General features: G+C 35.4%; 1 protein-coding gene across 4 annotated transcripts in view; it reads left to right on the forward strand.

Moving 5' to 3' along the window:
- The window catches only part of NARS2 (asparaginyl-tRNA synthetase 2, mitochondrial), a 134,115-nt gene that overhangs the window by 57,744 nt on the left and 52,010 nt on the right, over positions 1-24,361 (forward strand). For 3 of the 4 annotated variants that reach the window (XM_057749813.1, XM_057749812.1, XM_057749814.1), the window contains one exon: positions 1,535-1,629. The exons of the other annotated variant lie outside the window; for it this stretch is intronic. In XM_057749813.1, the coding sequence (XP_057605796.1) occupies positions 1,535-1,629 (95 nt within the window). The remainder of the gene's footprint in view (positions 1-1,534; positions 1,630-24,361) is intronic. 4 annotated transcript variants of the gene reach the window in all.

Below are 24,361 nucleotides of genomic sequence, written 5' to 3' on the forward strand. Positions count from 1 at the left end.
TAATCTCCAAAATATACAAGCAGCTCATGCAGCTCAATATCAAAACAACAAACAGTCTAATCAAAAAATGGGCAGAAGACCTAAATAGACATTTCTCCAAAGAAGACATACAGGTGGGCAACAAACACATGAAAAGATGCTCAACATCACTAATCATTAGAGAGATACAAGTCAAAGCCACAATGAGGTATCAGCTCACAACAGTCAGAATGGCCATCATCAAAAAATCTAGGAACAATAAATGTTGGAGAGGGTGTGGAGAAAAGGGAACCTTCCTGCACTGTTGTTGGGAATGTAAGTTGGTACAGCTACTATGGAAAACAGCATGGGGGTTCCTTAAAAACTAAAAATAGAACTACCATATGATCCAGTAGTTCCACTACTGGGCATATAAGCAGAGAAAACCATAATCCAAAAAGAAACATGTACTATAATGTTCTTTGCAGCACTATTTAGAATAGCCAGGACATGGAAGCAACCTCAATGCCCATGAACAGATGAATGGATAAAAAAGGTGTGGCACATATATACAATGGAATATTAGCCATAAAAAGGAATGAAATGGAGCTGTATGTATTGAGGTGGATAGACCTAGAGTCTGTCATATAGAGTAAAGTAAGCCAGAAAGAGAAAAACAAATACTATATGCTAACTATATATACGGAATCTAAAAAATAAATGTTACTGATGAACCCAGTGACAGGGCAAGAATAAGGATGCAGATGCAGAGAATGGACTGGAGGACATGGGGTTGGGGGGCGGAGGGCAAAGAGGAAGCTGGGACAAAGTGAGAGAGTAGCATAGACATAGATACACTACCAACTGTAAAATAGATAGCTAGTGGGAAGTTGCTGTATAACAAAGGGAGATCAACTTGATGGGTGACGCCTTAGAGGGCCAGGACAGGGAGGGTGGGAAGGAGTTGCGGGAGGGAGGGGATATGGAGATATATGTATAAATACAGCTGATTCACTTTGGTGTACCTCAAAAGGTGGTACAAGAGTGTAAAGCAATTATATTCCAATAAAGAGCTTAAAAAAAGATTAATAAAAAAAGTTTATGTTTATAAAAGTCTGTATTAAAAGCATTATTATTAACAATTTAATAATAATATGACAAGACATGTTTTAGAGGCTGTTCCCTTGAGAAAATTAAATCTCAGTCACTGGTCAAAATTTTAAGACTATGTAATGCCTCACATTTAAAAATTATAATTCATGATTTCTTGCTTCATCTTGTCCCTCAATCAGAATCAGTTTTTAGGGAGGAGTGTATTTGGTGGCAAAAGTACTTGGTTCTTTGATTGTTGTATGTTTCAAAAAAATATGGAGCAAACCTCCTTTAACTTAGCACTTTCCAAGCAGGGATTTTCTCTTTTAAGTGTATACTGATAACTGCCCCTTTTCTTTTCATGAGAATACCCTGTCCTCATATATGTTTAATTGCATTATGATTTTTAGTTGTGGCAGAAATGTGAGTGTGAAAAGCAGAGCAGAACTTAATAGCTTTTTATGGATTGTGCTTTCTTTTGCAGCCTTCAAGCAAAATAAAGGTACCCGAAGAGAATTTCTTCCATGTTCCTGTTTTCTTAACTGTCTCGGGACAGCTTCATCTAGAAGTGATGTCAGGGTACAGAGTTTTCTCTTTTGCTTTAATGGACTGCTGATTGTTGGTTGGCTGAGAGGGTAATAATGTTTTCTTTCCTGATGCTAAAACCTAAAAATTTAAATTAGTGTTTGTAATTAGTCAACTTTAATTCGTTAAAAGTACATTTAGATTGACAAATTTGACAATATCCACATTTCTTTCTAAAAAATCACATTAGTGTAGTCAGGTATTTGGTGAAGAATGTAACACTGGAAATATAAAGTTGTGATTTGTTTTTTCTTTTTACTAATCTTTTTTTTGCTTAAATCTCAAAATACATAATCAACGCATAAGTATAATTAATCATCTTTATGAAAGTAAATGCAGGTATAATTTACACCTAAAAATTATGAGAGAGATACCTGGAACAGATGGAAGAAAAAAAATGTTTTCTAATAATTGGTTTAAATAAAGAAAATTAACCCATAAAGTCATCACAGGAGATGTGTGCCTATTTAGAAAGTATTAGAAGTCAAATCACATTAATTTTAGCCACTCTCAGACTGCTGGAAAGTCACTATAATCCTTTCATCCCAGTTTTCCTTCTTTTTGGAGATTGGGCAGGAAAATCATTGAAGTCCTGTCTAAGTCTTATATTCTCTGATTCTGTGGGTAATTTCTTAATGCTGACTGAACAAGTACTGAGTCTCTTACAAAGATATAAATATCTTTGTTTTCTCATACAGAGCTTGAGACTTAAAACTCTCTTCAGGAAATGGCTCCAGTAAAAACAGGGAATCTTTATGTATTTCCCATTGTTTTTAAAATGCGCAGGTGGAAAAAATGAGGGGAAATAGAATAGTGTTCATGTTTATTTTTTTAGACTTTACTGGCAAGATGGAGAGTCTCAATGGTGGAATAAAGGTGGTCTTGAAAATAATATATACTTAGATTTATCTTTGACAGAGAAAGATGTTATTTGATAATTCCAGTTACCAAATAATTGAAAACATTATCAGAATACAGTGCAGAAAAACTATTATCATAATAGCCCTGTGAGACTGTAGGATTTGCAGAGCTTTATGTGGGAAAGGCCATGTCAAGCATGTCATGGAAAGTTCCTTATGCTTGTCAAAGTATAATTTTAAAAAATTACAAACATGATTCATAGAAATATAAAGTGAACATGTATCAACATTTTATTCAATTCCTTAATTACTGAGGAAATAAGTAAAATAGTAAGGCTAGTTCAAAGAGCTGTGGGGAGCTGTGAATTCATAGGCAATTTAGTAAAGGAATTTTAGAGTAAGATTGCTAAGTTAGTTATGAGCTGGTTAATATCCCACAGACCAGTAAACCCTAACCTTTGGAATTTTCTCTTCTACCTAACAGAAATGATTTGCAACTCTACAGGACAAAAATCTATAAGTTAATATGTATCTTTACTTAATCTGGGATATTTAGTTTGATAGTAAATAGAATAATGGAGCAGAGTTCATTCCCCGAGGTAATTAAATAACCTTTGTGTGGGTCTGTGTCCCTATATTAGATTGGAAGGATGTGCTGTCTACCTTTTAGCTTCATCCAAGTTTTGAATAACTTTTCTTAACAGCATTTCATTATTCATTTCTTTTATCTGTAAAGTAAGAGACAAGGTATATTCCCCTCAGAAGTATCATAATATGGGAAAGGTATAAATATACCAAGTTTCTCGGTTATAATATCACTAGTGGATTAAATATATTCCCACTTTACCAGTAAAGTGCAGTGAACCACAGAACACAGTGTACAGTGAAACTTTACAGGAGATTAAATTGGCAGAATATGAGCTTTTGGTTTTTTTTTTAATTTATTTTATTGGCTGTGTTGGGTCTTTTTTTTTTTTTTTTTTTTTTTTGCTGTGCGCAGGCTTTCTTTAGTTGCGGTGAGTGGGGGCTACTCTTTGTTGTGGTGCTCAGGCTCCTCATTGCCATGGCTTCTCTTGTTGCGGAGCACAGGCTCTAGGTGCATGGGCTTCAGTAGTTGCAGCACATGGGCTCAATAGTTGTGGCTCACGGGCTCTAGAGCACAGGCTCAATAGTTGTGGTGCACAGGCTTAGTTGCTCCGCGGCATGTGGGATCTTCCTGGAGCAGGGATCGAACCCCTGTCCCCTGCATTGGCAGGCGGATTCTTACCCACTGCGCCACCTAGGAAGCCCGAGGTTTTGTATTTTTTAATGTTATGAAGGATTTCTAATAGTCTCAATCAAGTGTTCTGAGTTTAATATGCATAGTTCTAGTACTATTAATATATAGTACATCATGTTTCAGATTAATACATGATTTAATCTCCGGGAAGAAATTGTTAGTCTTCTTTCCCTCAGCTTTGTTTTTCTAAATTTTATTTAACAGACTTTTAAAGTGGAGTAAATGGTAGTTAAATTTAGAAGGTTAACATTTTCCAAAAGGATATCTGTGTCGGTTTAGTGAGTTTATGGCTCCATTTTAAAGTTTAATTTTACTGTTGTCTTTTTAAAATAGACTTTCTGTTTTTGTATAATTTTTAAATGTAGAAAAGTTGTAAAGATAATGCAGACTTCTTACATACCTCTCACCCAGTTTCCCCTGTTTCTTAACATCTTACATTACCCTGGTACATTTGTCAAAACTAAGAACCCAGTGTTAGTACATTACTAAGTGCACTCACTGGAGGTAGGAGTGAAGGGTTAGGAAGTGGGAAATGGAATTATGCATCATCTCCTGAAGAGAGGGAATATGCAGAATTCTTCTGTATGGACGATTCGTTGTCTCTTCACTCTTATTTGTTTATTTATGTCATCATACATAGCAGGATGGACCGTGTGTATTTTATGGTTTGGGTTATGTTTCATTGCTGTGCAATGTACTTTGTTGCTTAAATTGTTTTGTTGGGAATTCTTTCATATTAACACTTGTATCTCTTTTACATGCCCCTGTTCTTTTGTCTTTTGAGTACTTCCTTATTCTCTGGCACATTGTCTGGTATAAGATACCCCAGATTTGTTGGTTAGTTTGTTTTATTTTTTTTGTGATTGATCAACCTACAGTGACGCAGTACTATCACTCAAAGTCTGTTGTTTACTTAGGGTTCACTCTTGGTATAGTGTATGTTCTGTAGGTTTGGTCAAATGGTGTCATACAAAATAGTTTCACCGTTCTATTTGTGCTCCTCCTCTTCTGCTGTGCTCCTCCTCTTCATCCCTCCCTCCCTCCTAACCCCTGGAAACCACTGATCTTTTTATTGTCTCCAAAGTTTTGCCTTTTCCGGAATGTCGTATAGTTGGATTCATACCATATGTAGCCTTTTCAGATTGGCTTCTTTCACTTAGTAATATGCATTTAAATTTCCTTCATATCTTTTCATGGCTTGATAGCTCATGTCTTTTTAGTGCTAAATAGTGTTTCATTATCTGGGAAGTACCATGGTTTATTCATCTATTTGACTGTTGAAGGACATCTTGGTTGCTTCCACATTTTGGCAGTTATCCCAAGCTTATTTTTTGTTTTCCCTACCCTAGCCTTAGAATCAGCCAATTCTCCAAGGATCCCTGGTTCCTTTTATTGGAAAATGGTATGTAGAAACCAGGACTTAGTCACTGCGTATCTTGCTAATACTGGGGGCTTATTGCTTCTAAGCCGTCTCAGAAAACAGGTATAAATATGTATTTTAAATAAGAGAAAGCTAAGTGTTTTCATTACATTCTGCTTATAAATAGTGGGGTGTAAGTTGGGTGTTCATACTGAAAGAATTAGAAATGTTCTAAATTGCAAAACTTACACTTAAGAAATGTCATGTAATAAAATATTCCATTTTTTTTTTTTTGTCAGTTAAAGCCAGATTTGGAGGAAGGCTCAGCCTGATGTGTTTAAAAGAATTTTTGATTATTATTGTTTTTCTTTCTTTGTTGGTTTTGTTGTTTTTTTATTTTTATGTTTTGTTACAGGTGGGGTTTTTTTTTTCTTATGAATTTTTTACTAAGCTGTGAAGTGGAGCATATTTCAGGATAAAACTGATGCTTTCCTTTTGAATTTGAACATTGCTGTTAGAAGTTTAAATTATCACAGCCTCTCTAGAGAAATACCTTTGCACCCAGAATTTTTATTAAGGAAGTGATCTGACAACTCTATAAAGATGTGTTAAAAAAAAATGTTGAAAGCAACTTTATTTATACTAGTGAAAAACTACTAATGATCTAAACATTTATTTAGGAAGAGTGATTAACCATCAGTATACCAAGAAAGTGTTCATCACCATTTACCACCTGGAAGTAATGGACCTTATTTTTAATAAATATTTTTAAGCTATCTTATGAATAATTTGCAGAAGTAAAAATAAAGGAATAATGACAGCAGAAACTAACACAACATTTTAAAGCAACTATACTCCAATAAATATTAATTTAAAAATATTTTTAATAAATAAAGGAATAATGAAAATCAACTATAGTAAAATTTTAGTGAGTATTTATAGCAAACCCAAATTTTTAAGAACTGTATTATTGGGAGATAATTTACTTACCATAAAATTCACCAATTTAAAGTGTACCATTCAGTGGTTTTTAGTATATTTTCAGTTTTTCGAACATCACCACAAGCTAATTCAAGAATATTTTTATCACCCAAAAAGAAACTTTTTCCCATTAGCAGTCACTCACCATCCTCCCTCCAACCCTGGGCAGCACTGATCAATCTACTTTACGTTTCTATGGATTTTCCCATTCTGGATATTTCATGTAAATAGAAGCACAAAATATATAGTGTTTTGTGGCTGGTTTATTTCACTTTGAATAATATTTTCAACGTCTGTCAATATTGTAGCATATGTCATTATTTCATTCCTTTTTATTGCCAAATAACAGTCCATTATATGAGTATACCACATTTGTTTATCCATTCAGTAGGTGATGGAAATTTGGGTTGTTTTTACTCTTTGGCTATTGTGAGTAATGTTCCTATGAACGTTTGAGTACAAGTGTTTGTGTGAATATGTTTTCATTTCTCTTGGATAGGTACTTAGGAGTGAAGGGTTACATAGTGAGGTTAACTGTGTGAGGAACTGCTAGGCTGTTTTCCATAGTGGCTGCACGAAATTTACAATCCCACCAGCAGTAAGTAAAGGTTCCAATTTCTCTACATCCTTGCTAACACTTATTATATGTTTTTTTATTGTGCCATTTTACTGAGTGTGAAGTGACATCTCATTATGGTTTTCATTTGCATTTCCTCAATGACGAATGTTGAGCATCTTTTCATGTGTCTGTTGGCCATTCAGGTATCTTCTCTGGAGAAATGTCCCTTTAAATCCTGGGTTCATGTTTTTAGTTGGATTATTCGTCTCTTTACTGTTTAGTTATAAGAGTTCTTTATATATTCTGGATACAAGTCCCTTATCAGATATATGATTTGCAAATATTTTTTTCTCGTTCTTGGGGTTTTTCATTTTCTTAATGATGGTGACAAACCCAAATATTTATTTTTACTTTTCTGGGTTTTGAAAGTACCCCAAATAGACACAGCCCTTTGCATGTAGCCAGCTATTTATGAACTGCCATGCATAAACCTGGAATATATCTACACTTTAAATGCTTTAAATACAGATTAAAACTTTGGGACTTCCCTTGTAGCACAGTGGTTAAGAATCTGCCTGCCAATGCAGGGGACATGGGTTCAAGCCCTGGTCTGGGAAGATCCCACATGCCTCGGAGCAACTAAACCTGTGTGCCACAACTACTGAGCCTATGCTCTAGAGTCCACGAGCCACAACTAATGAGCCCACGTGCCACAATTACTGAAGCCCACGTGCCTAGAGCCCATGCTCTGCAACGAGAGAAACCACTGCCATGAGAAGCCTGCGCACAGCAGCAAAGAGTAGCCCCCACTCTCCACAACTACAGAAAGCCCACGCACAACAACAAAGACCCAGTGCAGCCAGTAAATTTAAAATAAATTAAGTACATAAGTAAAATTTCAAATACATCTTGAACAGACTCTAGCTTATTATTGCTTCTGGTTCTTGGCAGTTACATTATCAAAAATAACTTTGACAGCTCTTAATTTTGTTGAAGAGAGAATGGCCATTTTTTTGCTCCACAGTTGCAAAACATTTTTGTTTTCAGATTTTCTAAACATCAATTTGAATGATCAAATCCGTGAATTTTTTTATTTCTACTTGTTATTTTTTTCCTTCTGAACACCGCTTTGTGTACACACTCGCCTTCACCATTGGTCCACTTATTAACCATATCAAGTAAATTTTGATGTGCAGATATCATAAATAGTGAAAGAATATTGTCACACAAGAAAAAGATAAGGAATCCAAATTAGGAAGGTATAAAACTGTCATTTTTTGCAGATGATATGATATTATATATAGGAAATCCTAAACATGCCACCAAAAAATATTATAACTTATCAATGAATTCAGTAAAGTTGTAGGATACAAAATTAATATACAGAAATCAGTTGCATTTATGTACACTAACAAAAAACTGTCAAAAAGAGAAACTAAGAAAATAATCCCATTTACAGTATCATCAAAAAGAATAAAGTACCAAGGAATAAATCAAACTAAGGAAGTAAAAGACTTGTATTCAGAAAACTGTAAGACTGATGAAAGAAATCAAAAATGACACAAACCGATGAAAAGATATGGCTTGGAAGAATTACTGTTGTTAAAATGACCATACTACCCAAGGCAATCTGCAGATTCAGTGCAATTCCTAACAAAATACCAATGGCATTTTTCACAGAACTGTAACAGATAATTCTAAAATTTGTATAGAAACAAAAGACCCCAAATAGCCGAAACAATACTGAGAAAGAAGAGCAAAGCTGGAGGTATCGCACTTCCTGATTTCAAACTATAATACAAAGCTATAGTAATCAAAACAGTATGGTCCTGGCACAAAAACAGACACATAGATCAATGAAACAAAATAGAGAGCCCAGAAATGAACCCACACACTTATATGGTCAATCCATGACAAGGTAGACAAGAATATACAGTAAGGAAAAGATAGCCTCTTCAATAAATGGTGTTGGAAAAACTGGACTGATTTCTCATACCATGTACAAAAACAAACTCGGAATGGTTTAAAGACTTAAATGTAAGACCTGAAATCATAAAACTTCTAAAAGGAAACATAGGCATTTGACATTAGTCTTAGCAATATTTTTTTTGATATGTCTCCTCATTCAAGGGCAAAAAAAGCAAAAGTAAACAATGGGACTGCATCAAACTAAAAGCTTTTGCACAGTGAAGGAAACTGTCAACAAAACAAAAAGGCCACCTACTGAATGGGAGAAGATATTTGCAAATGATATGTCTGATAAGGGGTTAATATCCAAAATATACCAAGAACTCATACAACTCAACAACCAAAAAACAAACAACACAGTTAAAAACATGGGCAGAGGACCTGAATAGAAATTTTTCCAGAGAAAACATGCAGATGGCTAACAGGCACATGAAAAGATGCTCAATATCACTCTCGTCAGAGAAATGCAATCAAAACCACAGTGAAATATCACCTTATATCTGTGAGGTGGCTATAATAAAAAAGACAGCAATTAACAATTGTTGGTGAGGATGTGGAGAAAAGGGAACCCTCATGCCCTGTTGGTGGGAATGTAAACTGGTGCAGCCACTATGGAAAACAATGTGGAGATTCCTCAAAATATGAAAAATAGGACTAGCATATGTTGCAGCAATTCCACTCCTGGGTATTTTTCCAAAGAAAACAAAAACATTAATTTGAAAAGATATATACACCCCTGTGTTCATTGCAGCATTATTTACAATAGCCAAGATATGAGAGCACCCTAAGTGTCCATTGGTAAATGGATTAAGAAGATGTGATATAATATAGAGTGGAATATTATTCAGCTGTAAAAAAAAGAATGAAGTCTTGGCATTTGTGATAACATGCATGGGCCTGCAGGGTATTATGCTAAGTGAAGTAAGTCAGAGAAAGACAAATGCTGTATAATTTCACTTATATGTGGGATCTAATAAAACAAATGAACAAACAAAACTAAACATAAACAGAGTCATAGATTCAGAGAACAAATAGTTGGTTGCCAGAAATGAGGAGGCAGGGAAATGAGTGAAATAGGTAAGGGACATTAAGAGATACAAGCTTCCAGCTAAAAAAAAATAAATGAGTCACAGGGATAAAATGTACAGAGTGGGTAATATTGTCAATAGTAATGTAATACCATTGTATGGTGACAAATGGTAACCATACAAAGTGTGGTGACCATTTTGTAATGTATAGAAATATCAAATCACTGTTGTGCACCAGGAACTAACATAGTGCTGTAGGTCAATTATACTTCAAAGACAAACAAACAAACTCATAGAGAAAGAGATAAGATTTATGGTTACCAAGGCAAAGGGAATTGGCTGAAGGTGGTCAAAAGGTACAAACTTCCAGTTATATGATAAGTACTAGGGATATAATGTAGAACATGATTAATATAATTGATGCTGCTATGTGTTGTATATGAAAAGTTGTCAAGAGAGTAAATCGTGAGTTCCCATCACAAGGAAAAATAATTTTTTTGCTTTTATTTTGTATCTATGTAAGCTGATGGATGTTCACTCAGCTTATTGTGGTAGTCATTTCATTAAGTATTTAAGTCATTATAAGGTGTTTTTACAGTGCTGTATGTCAGTTATATCTGAAAATGTTTAAAAATTCAAAAAAAAAGAAAGAATATTTGTCACATATCCTTTTAGCAGAATAGTATGGTCCAGGTTCTTATTGCAGATTATTGTATGATGAAATTCTTACTGTGGAATGATTAATTGGGTAAAAATGCCATATTTCCGTTTTGCCCATAGAAATGTATTACTTACCAGTTTTGAGTTTGAGAAAATTGATTTAGGATATTGTTATCTGAAGGCTCGTAGTCTGAGATTTCACTTATACAACCAATTTTACCAACATCATTAGGAACTAGATTGTTACTGTCTTTCTCTTCACATTCATTTCCTGGTTTGTTCAGTATTTATGAAGCATCTTTATCATTTTTCTTCAGTTTTTCATTTTGAGGAAAAAATGAAAGATCTCAATTCTCAGCTGTGTTCTGTGAAAACTACAGGAAAGACTACAGCAATAGTGTCTCTGGGCTTTTTTTTTTTTTTATTATTTTTTTGGGGGTACACCAAGTTCAATCATCTGTTTTTATACACGTATCCCCGTGTTCCCTCCCTCCCTCAAATCCCCCCCCCCACCCTCCCTCGAGTCCCCCCCACCCTCCCCGTCCCAGTCCTCTAAGGCATCTTCCATCCTCAAGTTGAACTCCCTTTGTTATACAACAACTTCCCACTGGCTATCTATTTAACTGGGCTTTTCTAATACCTTCTTGAAAAATGACACGATAGTTTGAAGAGGGGAAAGCTGGGGTAGGGGGATAAATTGGGAGATTGGGATTGACATATATACATTAATATGTATAAAACAGATGACTAATAAAAAAATATCAAATTGTACACTTTTAAAAAAAAAAAGACGTGATAGTTTGTGTGCTGCAATAAGAAAACTGAGGATGATATAATGGGGATGATTTACCTCTCTCTTACCTGCTATGCATCTTAGGCATTCATCATTCTGTTCTCATAACATTTTACTCTTTTTTAACTTAAAATTAGGAATAATTGATGAGTAATGATGAAATAATTTCTAGGATAATGAGATAGCAAAATGTTTCAATATACAGGAAAGATAAGATCACTGAAACCTCATATTTTCTAAGATTCATGAAAGAATTCAGTGGGTTTTTTTCTATTAGGAAAAAATAGAAGTTTGTCTCTTAGATGACTCTGTAATGTCTTGAATTATGTCTCCCCAAAAGACAAGTACTGTGAATGAAACCTTATTTAGAAATAAGGTCTTTGCGAATGTGATGAAATTAAAATACTGGATTAAGGTGGGCAGTAAATCCAATGACTAGTATCTTTATAAGAGAAAGGAGAAGGAGATTTGGATACAAAAGACACAAAGGAGATACACATAGTGGAAGAAGGCCATGGGAAAGCAGAGGAGAGATTGAAGTGATGCTGAGGAATGCTAAAGATTGCTTGGAGCCAACAAAAAACTAGGAAGAGGCAAGGAAGGATTCTTCCTTAAAACCTTCAAAGGGAGCAAGGCTGTGCCAACACCTCAAATTCAGACTTCTAACCTCCACAGTCTAGAGAGAATAAATTTCTGTGGTTTTAAGCCATCTCGTTTATGGTAGGTTGTTATGGCTGCTTTAGGAAACTAATACAACCCCTAAGAAAGTAGAAAAGTCATGAAATACTACTTTTTAGAAGTGGCTAAAATTGCTCAACAGAGAAACTAAGAAATTAAAACTGGGTATAATGGACCTTGGCAATAAACTGAGCGTTAAATTAATTATGATTCTTCTAAACAGTGAATTACTATATACCCATTAAAATGGATGATAAAGCTTTACAACGTGTTGTTAAAAGAAAAAAGTGGTCATGAAACAGTAGAATGTGATTCCAGTTTTTGTATATGTATACACGGGGATAAGTCTGAAGTATATGCACCAATATTCAACATGTGAGCAATGGCTATCTCTGCTTATTTATTTATTTATTTATTATATATTTATTGGCTGTGTTGGGTCTTCTTGCTACACGTGGGCTTTGTCTAGTTTTGGCGAGCGGTGTCCTCTCATTGTGGTGGCCTCTCTTGCTGCAGGGCACAGGCTCCAAGTGCATGGGCCTCAGTAGTTGCAGTATGCAGTTTCAGCAATTGTGGCTTCAGGGCTCTAGAGCACAGGCTCAGTAACTGTGGCATTCGATCCCAGACCAGGGATCGAACCCATGTCCCCTGCATTGGCAGACAGATTCCCAACCACTCTGCCACCAGGGAAGTTCAATCTCTGCTCATTTTTATTGTCTTCCTTAAACTTGTCTTTTTTTCAGATTTGAAAAACTAATTTTTGTTACTTTTATAGTGAGAAAAAATTAGCTATTTCTATTTTGGGAAAGAAAAATCAGTTTGGTGTTTGAGTTGATTTCGTTCCAGTTTGATTAATTGGCTGCTTTGTGACTGTATCAGCAATCCTAAACTCATTCCCTTGGGTTATCTCATCAGTTCAGATGCTGAGATCAGAAGCCATGAAACATTCATACTCAGAATGAGCTTATCCTGTTAAGTGGCTATGGTAATATGTCAACATGTGAACCTGATTTAAACTGAGATACTATTATAACTAGGTGTGAAATTGCCTTCCCATCCCATATGACTTTCTCATTCTTCATACATTTGATACTTAGATGGTTATCTGAACTTTGTCAGTTTATACTCATTAGATTTTCAAGATCATATGAGTGTTTTATTCATGCTGTGCATTTTCATGTACCTTTGTGTTTCTAATACTCCTCTAATGCCGCTTTTTTTCATATCTGCTCATTACTCAAGGCTCGACTGAAAAATTACTTCCTCGTTGATTCCTTCCCTGTTTTCCTCTTAATAGAGATTATTTTTCTTTTTCTGTTCTTTTATAGTACTCACCTACTTCATGTCCTCACCTACTTCAAGTCCTAAAGAAAAAAAAGTTCTTTTGTTTTTAATGTTTAGCCAGTCTGTAGTTCTTTTCATATATCTATCTCATATATAAATATTCTAAATATTTCTATCTACTAAAAATAGTAAATATTTAGTAAGTATTGTTAAGTGAATTTGTAAAGCACAAATTCTCATTCTTCAAAAATTTTCCTCTACTGTTTCTACTGTAAAGTTTAGTCTACAAGAGCAGTTAACATCACTGCTTTTACTCTGTTCATGAAAATATCACCATAAAACTTTGAGATCTTCAATTACCTTACTGTTTCCTGAATGTGTGTGAATGATGATGATTGTTTATGGTGTTCACTTGATTGTGGGACCTTAAAACACATCAATTTCTTCTTTTTTTTTTTTTAAGAACTTTTGAGATATAATTGACATACAATAAACTGCATATATTTAAAGTGTGCAATTTGATATTTTTTTCTTATTAGTAATGTATATATGACAATCCCAATCTCCCAATTCATCCCACCCTGCCACCTCTTCCCCGCTAGGTGTCCATATGTTTGTTCTCTACATCTGTCTCTCTGTTTCTGCCTTGCAAACCGGTTGACTGGTACCATTTTTCTAGATTCCACATATATGCATTACTATACGGTATTTGTTTTTCTCTTTCTGACTCACTTCACACTGTATGACAGTCTCTAGGTCTATCCATTTCTCTACAAATGTGCCAATTGCTTTCCTTTTTACAGCTGAGTAATATGCCATTGTATACATGTACCACATCTTCTTTATCCATTCATCTGTTAATGGACATTTAGGTTGCTTCCATGGCCTGGCTATTGTAAATAGTGTTGCAGTGAATATTGGGGTGCATTGTCTTTTTGAATTACGGTGTTCTCTGGGTATATGCCCAGCAGTGGGATTGCTGGGTCATATGGTAATTCTATTTTTAGTTTTGCAAGGAACCTCCATACTGTTCTCCATAGTGGCTGTATCAATTTACATTCCCACCAACAGTGCAAGAGTGTTCCCTTTTCTTCACACCCTCTCCAGCATTTACTGTTTGTAGATTTTCTGATGATGCCCATTCTAACTGGTGTGAGGAGACACCTCTTTGAGTTTTGATTTGCATTTCTCTAATAACTAGTGATGTTGAGCAGCTTTTCATGTGCCTCTTGGCTATCTGTATGTCTTCTTTGGAGAAATTCCTGTTTAGGTCTTCTGCCTGTTTTTTTGATTGGGTTGTTTGTTTTTTTGATACTGAGCTGCATGAGCTGCTTATATATTTTGAAGATTAATCCTTTGTTGATTTGTTTGCAAATATTTTCTCCCATCCTGAGGGTTGTCTTTCCGTCTTGTTTATGGTTTCCTTTGCTGTGCAGAAGCTTTTAAGTTTCATTAGATCCCACTTGTTTATTTTTGGTTTTATTTCCATTATGGTAGGAGGTGGATCAAAAAGATCTTGCTGTGATTTATGACAAAGATTGTTTTTCCTATGTTTTCCTCTAAGAGTTTTATAGTATCTGGCCTTACATTTAGATCTTTAATCCATTTTGAGTTTATTTTTGTGGATGGTGTTAGGGAGAGTTCTAATTTCATTCTTTTACATGTAGCTGTCCAGTTTTCCCAGCACCACTTACTGAAAAGGCTGTCTTTTCTCCATCGTATATCCTTGCCTCTTTTGTCATAGATGAGTTGACCATAGTTTATCTCTGGGCTTTCTCTCCTGTTCCATTGATCTGTATTTCTGTGTTTGTGCCAGTGCCATATTGTCTTGGTTACTGTAGCTTTGTAGTATAGTCTGAAGTTAGGGGGTCTGATTCCTCCAGCTCTGTTTTTTTCCCTCAAGATTGCTTTGGTTATTTGGGGTCTTTTGTGTCTCCATACAAATTTTAGGATTTTTTGTTCTAGTTCTGTGAAAAAATGCCATTGGTTTTTTGATAGGGACTGCATTGAATCTGTAGATTCCTTTGGGTAGTATAGTCATTTTTGCAATGTTGATTCTTCCAGTCCAAGAACATGGTATATCTCTCTGTTTGTGTTGTCTTTGATTTCTTTCTCAATGTCTTATAGTTTTCTGAGTACAGGTCTCTTACCTCCCTAGTTAGGTTTATACCTAGGTATTTTATTCTTTTTGTTGCAATGGTGAATGGAATTGTTTCCTTAATTTCTCTTTCTGATCTTTCATTGTTAGTGTATAGGAATGCAAGAGATTTCTGTGTGTTAATTTTGTATCCTGCAGCTTTACCAAATTCATTGATTAGCTCAAGTAGCTTTCTGGTGGCATCTTTAGAGTTTTTTATGTATAGTATCATGTCATCTGCAAACAGCGACGGTTTTACTTCTTCTTTTCCAATTTGTATTCCTTTTATTTCTTTATCTTCTCTGATTGCTATGGCTGGGACTTCCAAAACTATGTTGAATAGTAGTGGTGAGAGTGGACATCCTTGTCTTATTCCTGATCTTAGAGGGAATGCTTTCAGTTTTTCACCATTGAGAACGATGTTTGCTGTGGGTTTGTCATATATGGCCTTTATGTGGAGAGTTTTTATCATAAATGGTTGTTGAATTTTGTCAAAAGCTTTTCCGGCATCTATTGAGATAATCATATGGTTTTTTTCTTCAATTTGTTAATACTGTGTATCACATTGATTGCTTTGTGTATATTGAAGAATCCTTGCATCCCTGGGATAAATCCCACTTGATCATGGTGTATGATCCTTTTAACGTGCGTAGATTTTTTCTTATAGTTTATTATTTATGTTAAAAATTAACCCTATTTAGATAGAAATATGAATTAGCAGACTGTTGATATGAGTGACTCAGGAACTTCATTCATTATTCATTATTTGTATAATATAGCCAGGGGATGAGCATTTCAGGAAAATTGAGCAGAAAATGCAGACGTTTTAATAGGAATATTTAGCTTGCTTGGGTGCAAACAGAGAATGTGAGTATGTGGATTAACCAGGGTTGGGTATTACCAGATGAGTATGATGGAAGTAGATAAATGCAAAAGGTTATAATGATAGATCAAGAAGTCTGTGCTTTGGTAAGGAAAGAAGCGAGGAAATAAGGGTAGAGAGTGGTGATGGCAAAAGTGGTAGGCTTAAAGAATTGGAGATCTTACTGAAGAACTGTTGGTGTGGAAGTATCAATGCTAGAGAAAAAGAACCTGGACAAATACAAGGTGATAGTCAAAGAATGGTATTACGAGATTCATGTCTCTAACATGGAATCTCTGCTTAGCTCCCCACCTATAAACTAAAGCGCCAGTTGTTTTCTCCAGTTGGCTGTTGGCTACTCATCTCAACATGTTAAAAACTGAATTCAATATCTTAGTCGCTAAATCTGTTTTTTCCTTCTGAAGTCCCTATCAGAGGAAATGGCACTACCATCCTTCCATCCTTGCCAAAGCAGCTGTATGGGTATTGTTTTCAAATGCTTCTTTTCCCACACCCTTTACATCCTTTCAGTCATTTGCTTCCACTCCCCTTTGCTTCAGCTATCCTAAACTCCTGTTGATATTCTAATCACATCATCCTGTTTCACTTATTTGTGTTTCCTTACATATGTTGTTTATTTCTACCTAGAATGTCCTTTCCCCATGCCTTTGTCTAGCTAACCCCTGCGCATCAGTCTAAACATGATCTCGCCCAGAATCCCTAACCCGCCTCTGCACCCACCACCGCCACATCTTTCTTATTTAAATGCCTTTCTTTTGTATGCCCATGTTGCTTTATTCTTATCTATTTTGTAACACTGGAACCATTAATTTTTTTTTTCTCTCTATAGCTTAGACTCAGCTTTGAATTTAGGGACAGTGTTTAATTTTGTAACTCTATTAAATATTTAATACAGAATAAAGACTTAAATACCTGTTGAAAGAGGGTTCCTATCAATTTTATTTATTTAAAAATGTTGAAATTATCTGTCTGTATGCTTATTTTCCCATTAGCTTGTAAATTCCTTAAACTATATCTTGTTTCTTTTTGTCTTCTTATTCAATTACTACCACTTATGTGGTCTAAGGCTCAAAAATCAATCTTAATTCAGTTGAACATTTGTTGAGCCCACTATGTGCCAAAGACTAAGTTAGGTGCTGAGATACAGAGATCAACAAAAAAAAATATGATTCCAACCTTCCTGACCCTGTGCAAGCTAATGAGCAGGATAGACATTAAATAAGAAATTAGTGGTAGCTGTTGTAAAAAAGATTGTTCTGAGGGCAAGAAGAGCATATGGAAAGGGAATTTCTCCTTGCCTAGGTTGAATTTGATTTAGAGGAAAGCTTATCAGTGGAATGATTCCATGAGAGTGCATTTTAAAATGTCATTTATATTTAATGACCACTGGCTGATACATTTGGTTTGTATTCTATTGCTTTTCTATTCTTGGAACAACAGAAATCCAGTTAATACAACTTTTTCTCACCATTATTGCAGAGCATTTTATTGTATAGAAAGAATCTTTTAATTAACCTCAGTACATGTTAATCTGTATTTGTCAGTGGGCCTTCTTCTGGTACTTTTATGTCATGTTTGATAGTTATTCTTTTTTTTTTTAATAAATTTGCTTTATTTATTCATTTATTGGCTGTGTTGGGTCTTATTGCTTCACACAGGCTTTCTCTAGTTGCAACGTGTGGGGGCTACTCTTTGTTGTGGTGCGTGGGCTTCTCATTGTGGTGGCTTGGCTTGTTGCAGAGCACGGGCTCTAGGTGCATGGGCTTCAGTAGTTGTGGCATGTGGGCTCAGTAGTTGTGGCACACGGGCTTAGTTGTTCTGCAGCATGTGGGGTCTTCCCGGAGCAGGGATCAAATCCATGGCCCCTGAATTGGCAGGCGGATTCTCAACCACTGCGCCACCAGGGAAGTCCCTGATAGTTATTCCTGGATGAATTTTATTTATCCAAATCATCAAAAGCTAGAAGACTATCTAGCTTCTCTGTCCTGTTCCTTTGTCCACTTCCAAATACTTAGAATCTTTTGTTAAACTTTATATGAAAAGGTTATGACTTTATATCCTGTCTGACTTTAGAACAACAGCCAGGATAAGTCGAGTATGAACATTACAGCTTAAAGAAATGGTTGAAGAAACTGGATATATTTAGTATAGGGAAGACAAAGGAGAGGCATGATTTAATAGTTCACATCTACTTGGAGGGCTTCTGTGAGAGCCTTGTGCGCAGTTGACCCTTGAACAACATGGGTTTGAACCACACAGGTCTATTTATCCAAGAATTTTTTTCAATAGTAAATAAATACTACAGTACTACACAGTCTTGGTTGAATTCTCAGATGAGGAACCACAGACGCAGAGGAACTGCTGATACAGAGGGTCAACTGTAAGTTACACTCAGATTATCCCTAACCCCAGGTTGTTCAAGGGTCAGCTGTAAATGATTTTTTAAAGAGCACCTTAACTGAAATATAACTCACATACCGTAAAATCCACCCTTTAAAAAAATGTACAATTCAAAAACAAAAATGTAATAAAAATAAAATTTTAAAAATTTTCATGTACAATTCAGTAGTTTTTTATTATATTCACAAAGTTTTACAACCATCATCACTAATTGTATATTTTCATCACTTCAAAAAGAAATTCCCATTCCCCTCTCTTCTCAGTACCCAGCAAACACTGCTGAATCAGAAACAGCAATCTGTGTTGTAACAAACCTACTAGATGATGAGGAAGAGGAGGACTGCTGCTCTCTAGAAGGTCCCTCTCTTTGGTTGCGGGGGGACATCTGTTGTCCTGCCATTCTGGCAGGAGAGGGGAGAGGGTTGACAGATCCATGTTTAAACTTAATGAATCTTTATTTCCCCCATCCCCCACCTCACCATGGTTCTGTGTAGGTCATCTTCTTTCTGCTGCAATATACTCACTCTTTGTTCCAGATAATGGCTTCCATGCTTTGATACATTGATCATCACTCAGCCATCAGTTTTCTGTCCTCCAAAGATGTGCTGAGATCTCTTATCTACTGAAGTCCCCCTTCCTGTTTTTTCCTTTTAATTTTTCATTATTATTTTGAGGTTGTCTCAAGAAGGAATGAATGTAAATATCTTTGCTTAATTCACTATTTGAACTTCTTTTTTCCTAGCTTGAAAGGTATTAATTTGCTTTTCTTTAATTGCTAGTTAGTATATGTACTACTTGCATGATGATTAGTTTCTCTGTCTAAATGTGTTAACTCCTGCAGTATCTGTATACCGCCTTGGAAGTCTAAATATTGGGTTCTTTACCCATTTCTACTATTGCATTCCTTTGTGAGAGAGATTACTAACCTGCTTTTTCTCTACTTCAAGTGTATAGGAGAATAGCCCTACTCTTCTGTTATTTAGCTTGCTGAGTTTTTGTTAAGCAGACAAAATACCTGAAGTACTGAGTGCTTTTAAAATAAGCAAGTTTGGTGTGAGTTTAAAAAAAAAAAAATCACAGTCAATCCTTTGAGTAGTGATACAAATAGAACTCATTTTGCGTGAAATGCAGTGCCTTTTGTCATTGCCTGAAAGCAAATGCAGGTTACCATAGTGAGACATCAAATTAATACTTAGTAATTCGACCAACATGGGTGGTAATTGGAGCTATAAAAAGCAAGACCAATGTTACTTCTTTGAATTACAGTGGAATCTTGTCCAAATTCTATTTTGCTCAGGTGGCTTTAATTACTTTTTTTAGGAGAAGGGGGGCAAAATCTGTGTTGTTGCATGTTTGCAGAATTTAGATTGGATTAGGAGCAGAGGATTTGTGTCATTTTGACTTTTTTTTCCCCAGCTTGTTTTCTTCTGTCTAAAAATACCTATGGCTACTCATTTATTCAGTAATAATTTTCATGTTCACCCAAATGGCATGTAACTGTGTTCACCAAGAAAGCTGTTAAAAATATAGACAGCCTCATTGATTGACATTTAGAGGGTTACCAGCACTGTTACAGAATTAATAAGCTACTAAGATAATGTTATCCCTGCCCCAAAGTACTGAATTTGTTAAGTGAATGGTTCTGTTAATCGAAGAGATAGTCACACTTAAGTTGGAATTCTAGCTTCTTTATATACTAGTTTTATAAGCTTAATGTCTGAGCTTCTACTTCCTAACCAGAAAGATAAATTTTAATGGCCACCTTGCAGAGTTGTTGTGAAAATTAGATACTGTGTAAAGCCCAGTGTTTATCACAGTTTGACACTGAAATGGTAAGTGCTGTGATGGTGATACTGATGACACATGGGACCTGGAGAACCCAGGGTGATTATGAAGGACTAGCTAAAGAAAGAAGCCAGTGTGGTATACGCAGAAAGAATAGCTGACAGCCGGTAATCAAGTTGTTTTACAATAGTAATAAAACTGGAGTTTACTCATAGCAGAGGATTGGGACAAATTATGAGTCTGCCAAGATTCAGAACTCGAAAGACAGGTCAGAACATCAAACTAAAACCAGTGCCTGTAACAAAGGAAGGGATTAGGATACACCAAAATCAGATATCTGTCATAATTTGAAGACCAAATCAGAAATAAACTGTAAGAGCAGTTTAGGTCATAATCTGCCCTCAGAGCTGTGGTCAGTTATGTTGACAGTGAGGTGTCACTGTGTTCTGGATTCTTTTGTTCTTTGAAGTAGATCATTGCTGTGCCCCTTCTGTGGCTCCATGTGTCTGACTCTTCTTTTATACTGTAGTTGGGACATGACTATAATTTAAATAGTTAAATAAAAGAATAAGCCAAGTACAAATAAGTTCTTTTTGTTATTGTTGCTTCTCAGTCAACTTTATTGAGTATACTTTACATACCAAAAAATGCGCCCATTTTAAATGTACAGTTCAGTAAATTTTGAAAAAAGTCTAAACCTTTGTAATCTCTACTGTGATAAAAACATAAAATGTTTCTATCACCCAAAAAAATCCCCTCATTGCCCTTTGCAGTCAGTCTTCCTCCCCAGTTCTGTACCCTAGGCAATGAGTGATCTCCTTTCTCTCATCATAGATTTCCCTTTTCTAGAATTTCACATGAATAATGTTTATATAATATTTGTTATATATTTTATATATACAGTATTTATTTACTTTATATGATGTCATTCACTTAACATAATGCTTTTGAGGTTCATCCATTAGTCTGTTCCTTTTTATTGCTGAATATTATTCCATTGCATGGATGTACAGTTTGTTCATTCATCTTTCAGTAGAAACTTGGGTTGTCTCCAATTAGGCCTATTATGAATGCAGCTCTGTGAAAATCCATGTAAATATACCCATGTTATATTCATATATTTTTTCATTTTCCTTGAGTGAATACCTAGGAGTTTCAGGGTTGTATGGTAAATGTATGATTAACTTTAGAAGAAACTGCCAAAACAGTTTTCTGAAGTACTATCCAGCAGTGGATAAGTACTTGTACTATCTAGCAATGGATAAATAGTACTTATACTGTTTGATTCACATCTTTGTCAAAAATTGGTAGTTTTTTTAATCATCCTAGTAAGTATATATATCTCAGTTTTAATTTGCATTTCTGTGATAACTAACAGTGTTAAACTTTTTTTCTCATGTGCTTACTGGTCATTCATATATCTTCTTTTATGAATTGTCTTTTGAATTCATTTGCCCGTTTTTATTAGGTTGTTTGCTTTCTCATTATTGAGTTATGAGGTTTTTTTTTTTTTTTTTTTTTGGCTGCATTGGGTCTTCATTGCTGCATACAGGCTTTCTCTAGTTGCAGTGAGCAGGAGCTACTCTTAGTTGCAGTGCATGGGCTTCTCATTGAAGTGGTTTCTCTTGTTGCAGAGCACAGGCTCTAGGCACGTGGGCTTCAATAGTTGCAGCATGTAGGCTCAGGGGTTGTGGCACATGGGCTTCAGTAGCTGTGGCATGTGGGCTCCATAGTTGTGGCTCATGGGCTCTAGAGCACAGGCACAGTAGTTGTGGCACACAGGCTTAGTTGCTACGTGCCATGTGGGATCTTCCTGGACCAGGAATCAAACCTGTGTCCCCTGCATTGGCAGGCGGATTCTTAACCACTGAGCCACCAGAGAAGTCCTATAAGAATTCTTTTTCTTTTTTTTTAATTGAAGTACAGTTGATTTACAATGTTGTGTTAGTTTCAGGTGTACAACAAAGTGATCCAGTAGGTTATTACAAGATATTGAATATAGTTCCCTGTGCTATACAGCAGATCCTTGTTGTTGATTTCATATATAGATTGTATATCTGTTAATCCCAAGTTTCTAATTTATCCCTCCCCCCCAACCCTGCTTTCCTCTTTGGTAATCATAAATTTGTTTTCTATGTCTGAGTCTATTTCTCTTTTGTAAATAAGTTCATGTCTCTCCTTTTTTTAGATTTCACACATAAGTGATATATTTGTCTCACTTCACTTAATGTGATAATCTCTAGGTCCATCCATGTTGCTGCCAATGGCATTATTACGTTCTTTTTTATGGCTGAGTAGTATTCCATTATATATATCTCATCTTCTTTATCCATTCATCTGTCAGTGGACACTTGGTTTGCGTCCATGTCTTGACTGTTGTAAATAGTCCCGCTATAAACATTGGGGTGCATATATCTTTTCAAATTAGAGTTTTTGTCTTTTCTGAATATATGCCCAGGGGTGGGATTGCTTTATCATATGGTAACTCTATTTTTAGTTTTTTAAGGAACCTCCAGACTGTTCTTCATTGTGGCTGCACCAATTTACATTCCTACAAACCTTGTAGGAGGGTTCCCTTTTCTCCACACCCTCTCCAGCATTTATTATTTGCAGACTTTTTGATGGTGGCCATTCTGACTGGTGTGAGGTGATACCTCATTGTAGTTTTGATTTGCATCTCTCTAATAATAAGTGATATTGAGCATATTTTCACATGCCTGTTGGCCATTTGTATGTCTTTTTTGGAGAAATATCCAAAATGTTGGGGTCTTCTGCCCATTTTTTTGATTGGGTTGTTTGTTTATTTAATTTTTAGCTATTTGTATAATTTAGAAATTAATCCCTTTTTGCTTGCATTGTTTGCAAATATTTTCTCCCATTTCATAGGTTGTCTTTTTGTTTTGTTTATGGTTTCCTTTGCTGTGCAAAAGCTTATATGTTTGTTTAGGTCCCATTTGTTTATTTTTGCTTTTATTTGTATTACTCTAGGAGACACATCTAAAAAAATACTGCTGTGGTTTATGTCAAAGAGTCTTCCCTGTATGTTTTCCTCTAGGAGTTTTATAGTATCCCATCTCACATTTAGGTCTTTAATTCACTTTGAGTTTATTTTTGTGTATGGTGTTAAAGAATGTTCTAATTTCATTCTTTTACATGTAGCTGTCCAGTTTTCCCAGCACCATTTATTGAAGAGACTGTCTTTTCTCCATTATATATTCTTGCCTCCTTTGTTATGAATTAATTGACCATAAGTATGTGGGTTTATTTTTGGACTTCCTGTCCTGCTCCTTTGATCCTTATGTCTGTTTTTGTGCCAGTACCATATTTTTTTGATGACTGTAGTTTTGTAGTGTGTTCTGAAACCGGGGGCATGATTCCTCTAGATTGTTCTTCTTTCTCAAGATTGTTTTGGCTGTTCAGGATCTTTTGTGTTTCAATACAAATTCTAAATTTTTTTGTTCTAGTTCTGTGGAAGATGCCATTGGTAATTTGATAGGGATTGTATTGAATCTGTAGATTGCCTTGGGTAGTATGGCTATTTTAACAATATTGATTCTTTCAATTTAAGAACATGGTTTTCCATCTGTTTGTGAAGTTATAAGGGTTCTTTATAGGTTCTAGATACTAGCCCTTTATCAGATTTGTGTATTGTAATTACTTTCTCCCAGTCTGCCTTTCTTTTTCTGTCTTTTTTACAATGTATTTTGAAGACAAGAGTGTTTTATTTTATTGGTGTGTACTTTATCACTTTTTTCTTACGTGATTCGTGATTTTTGTATCCTATTCAAAAGGTTGCAAAGATTTTCTTGTGTGTTTTTTCCATAGGAATTTTGTAATTGTGGCTTGTACATTTAGGTCCGTTATCTCCCTACTAGACTGTAAGTTCCTTGAAGGTAAAGGTCATGCCTGATTTATGTTGACATTTTCTGTAGTGGTTAGTAGTGCAGTAACTATTTGTTGAAGAAATAAATAAATATGCCTTTATGGTAGATGATGATGACTGTAAGATAAGGACATGTAGCTAAGCCCTAGGCTGCTTTATGTATTTCTTCTAGGCTGATATGATCTGTG

Source organism: Hippopotamus amphibius, chromosome 9, assembly GCF_030028045.1.
Source record: "Hippopotamus amphibius kiboko isolate mHipAmp2 chromosome 9, mHipAmp2.hap2, whole genome shotgun sequence".
NCBI lineage: Eukaryota > Metazoa > Chordata > Mammalia > Artiodactyla > Hippopotamidae > Hippopotamus > Hippopotamus amphibius.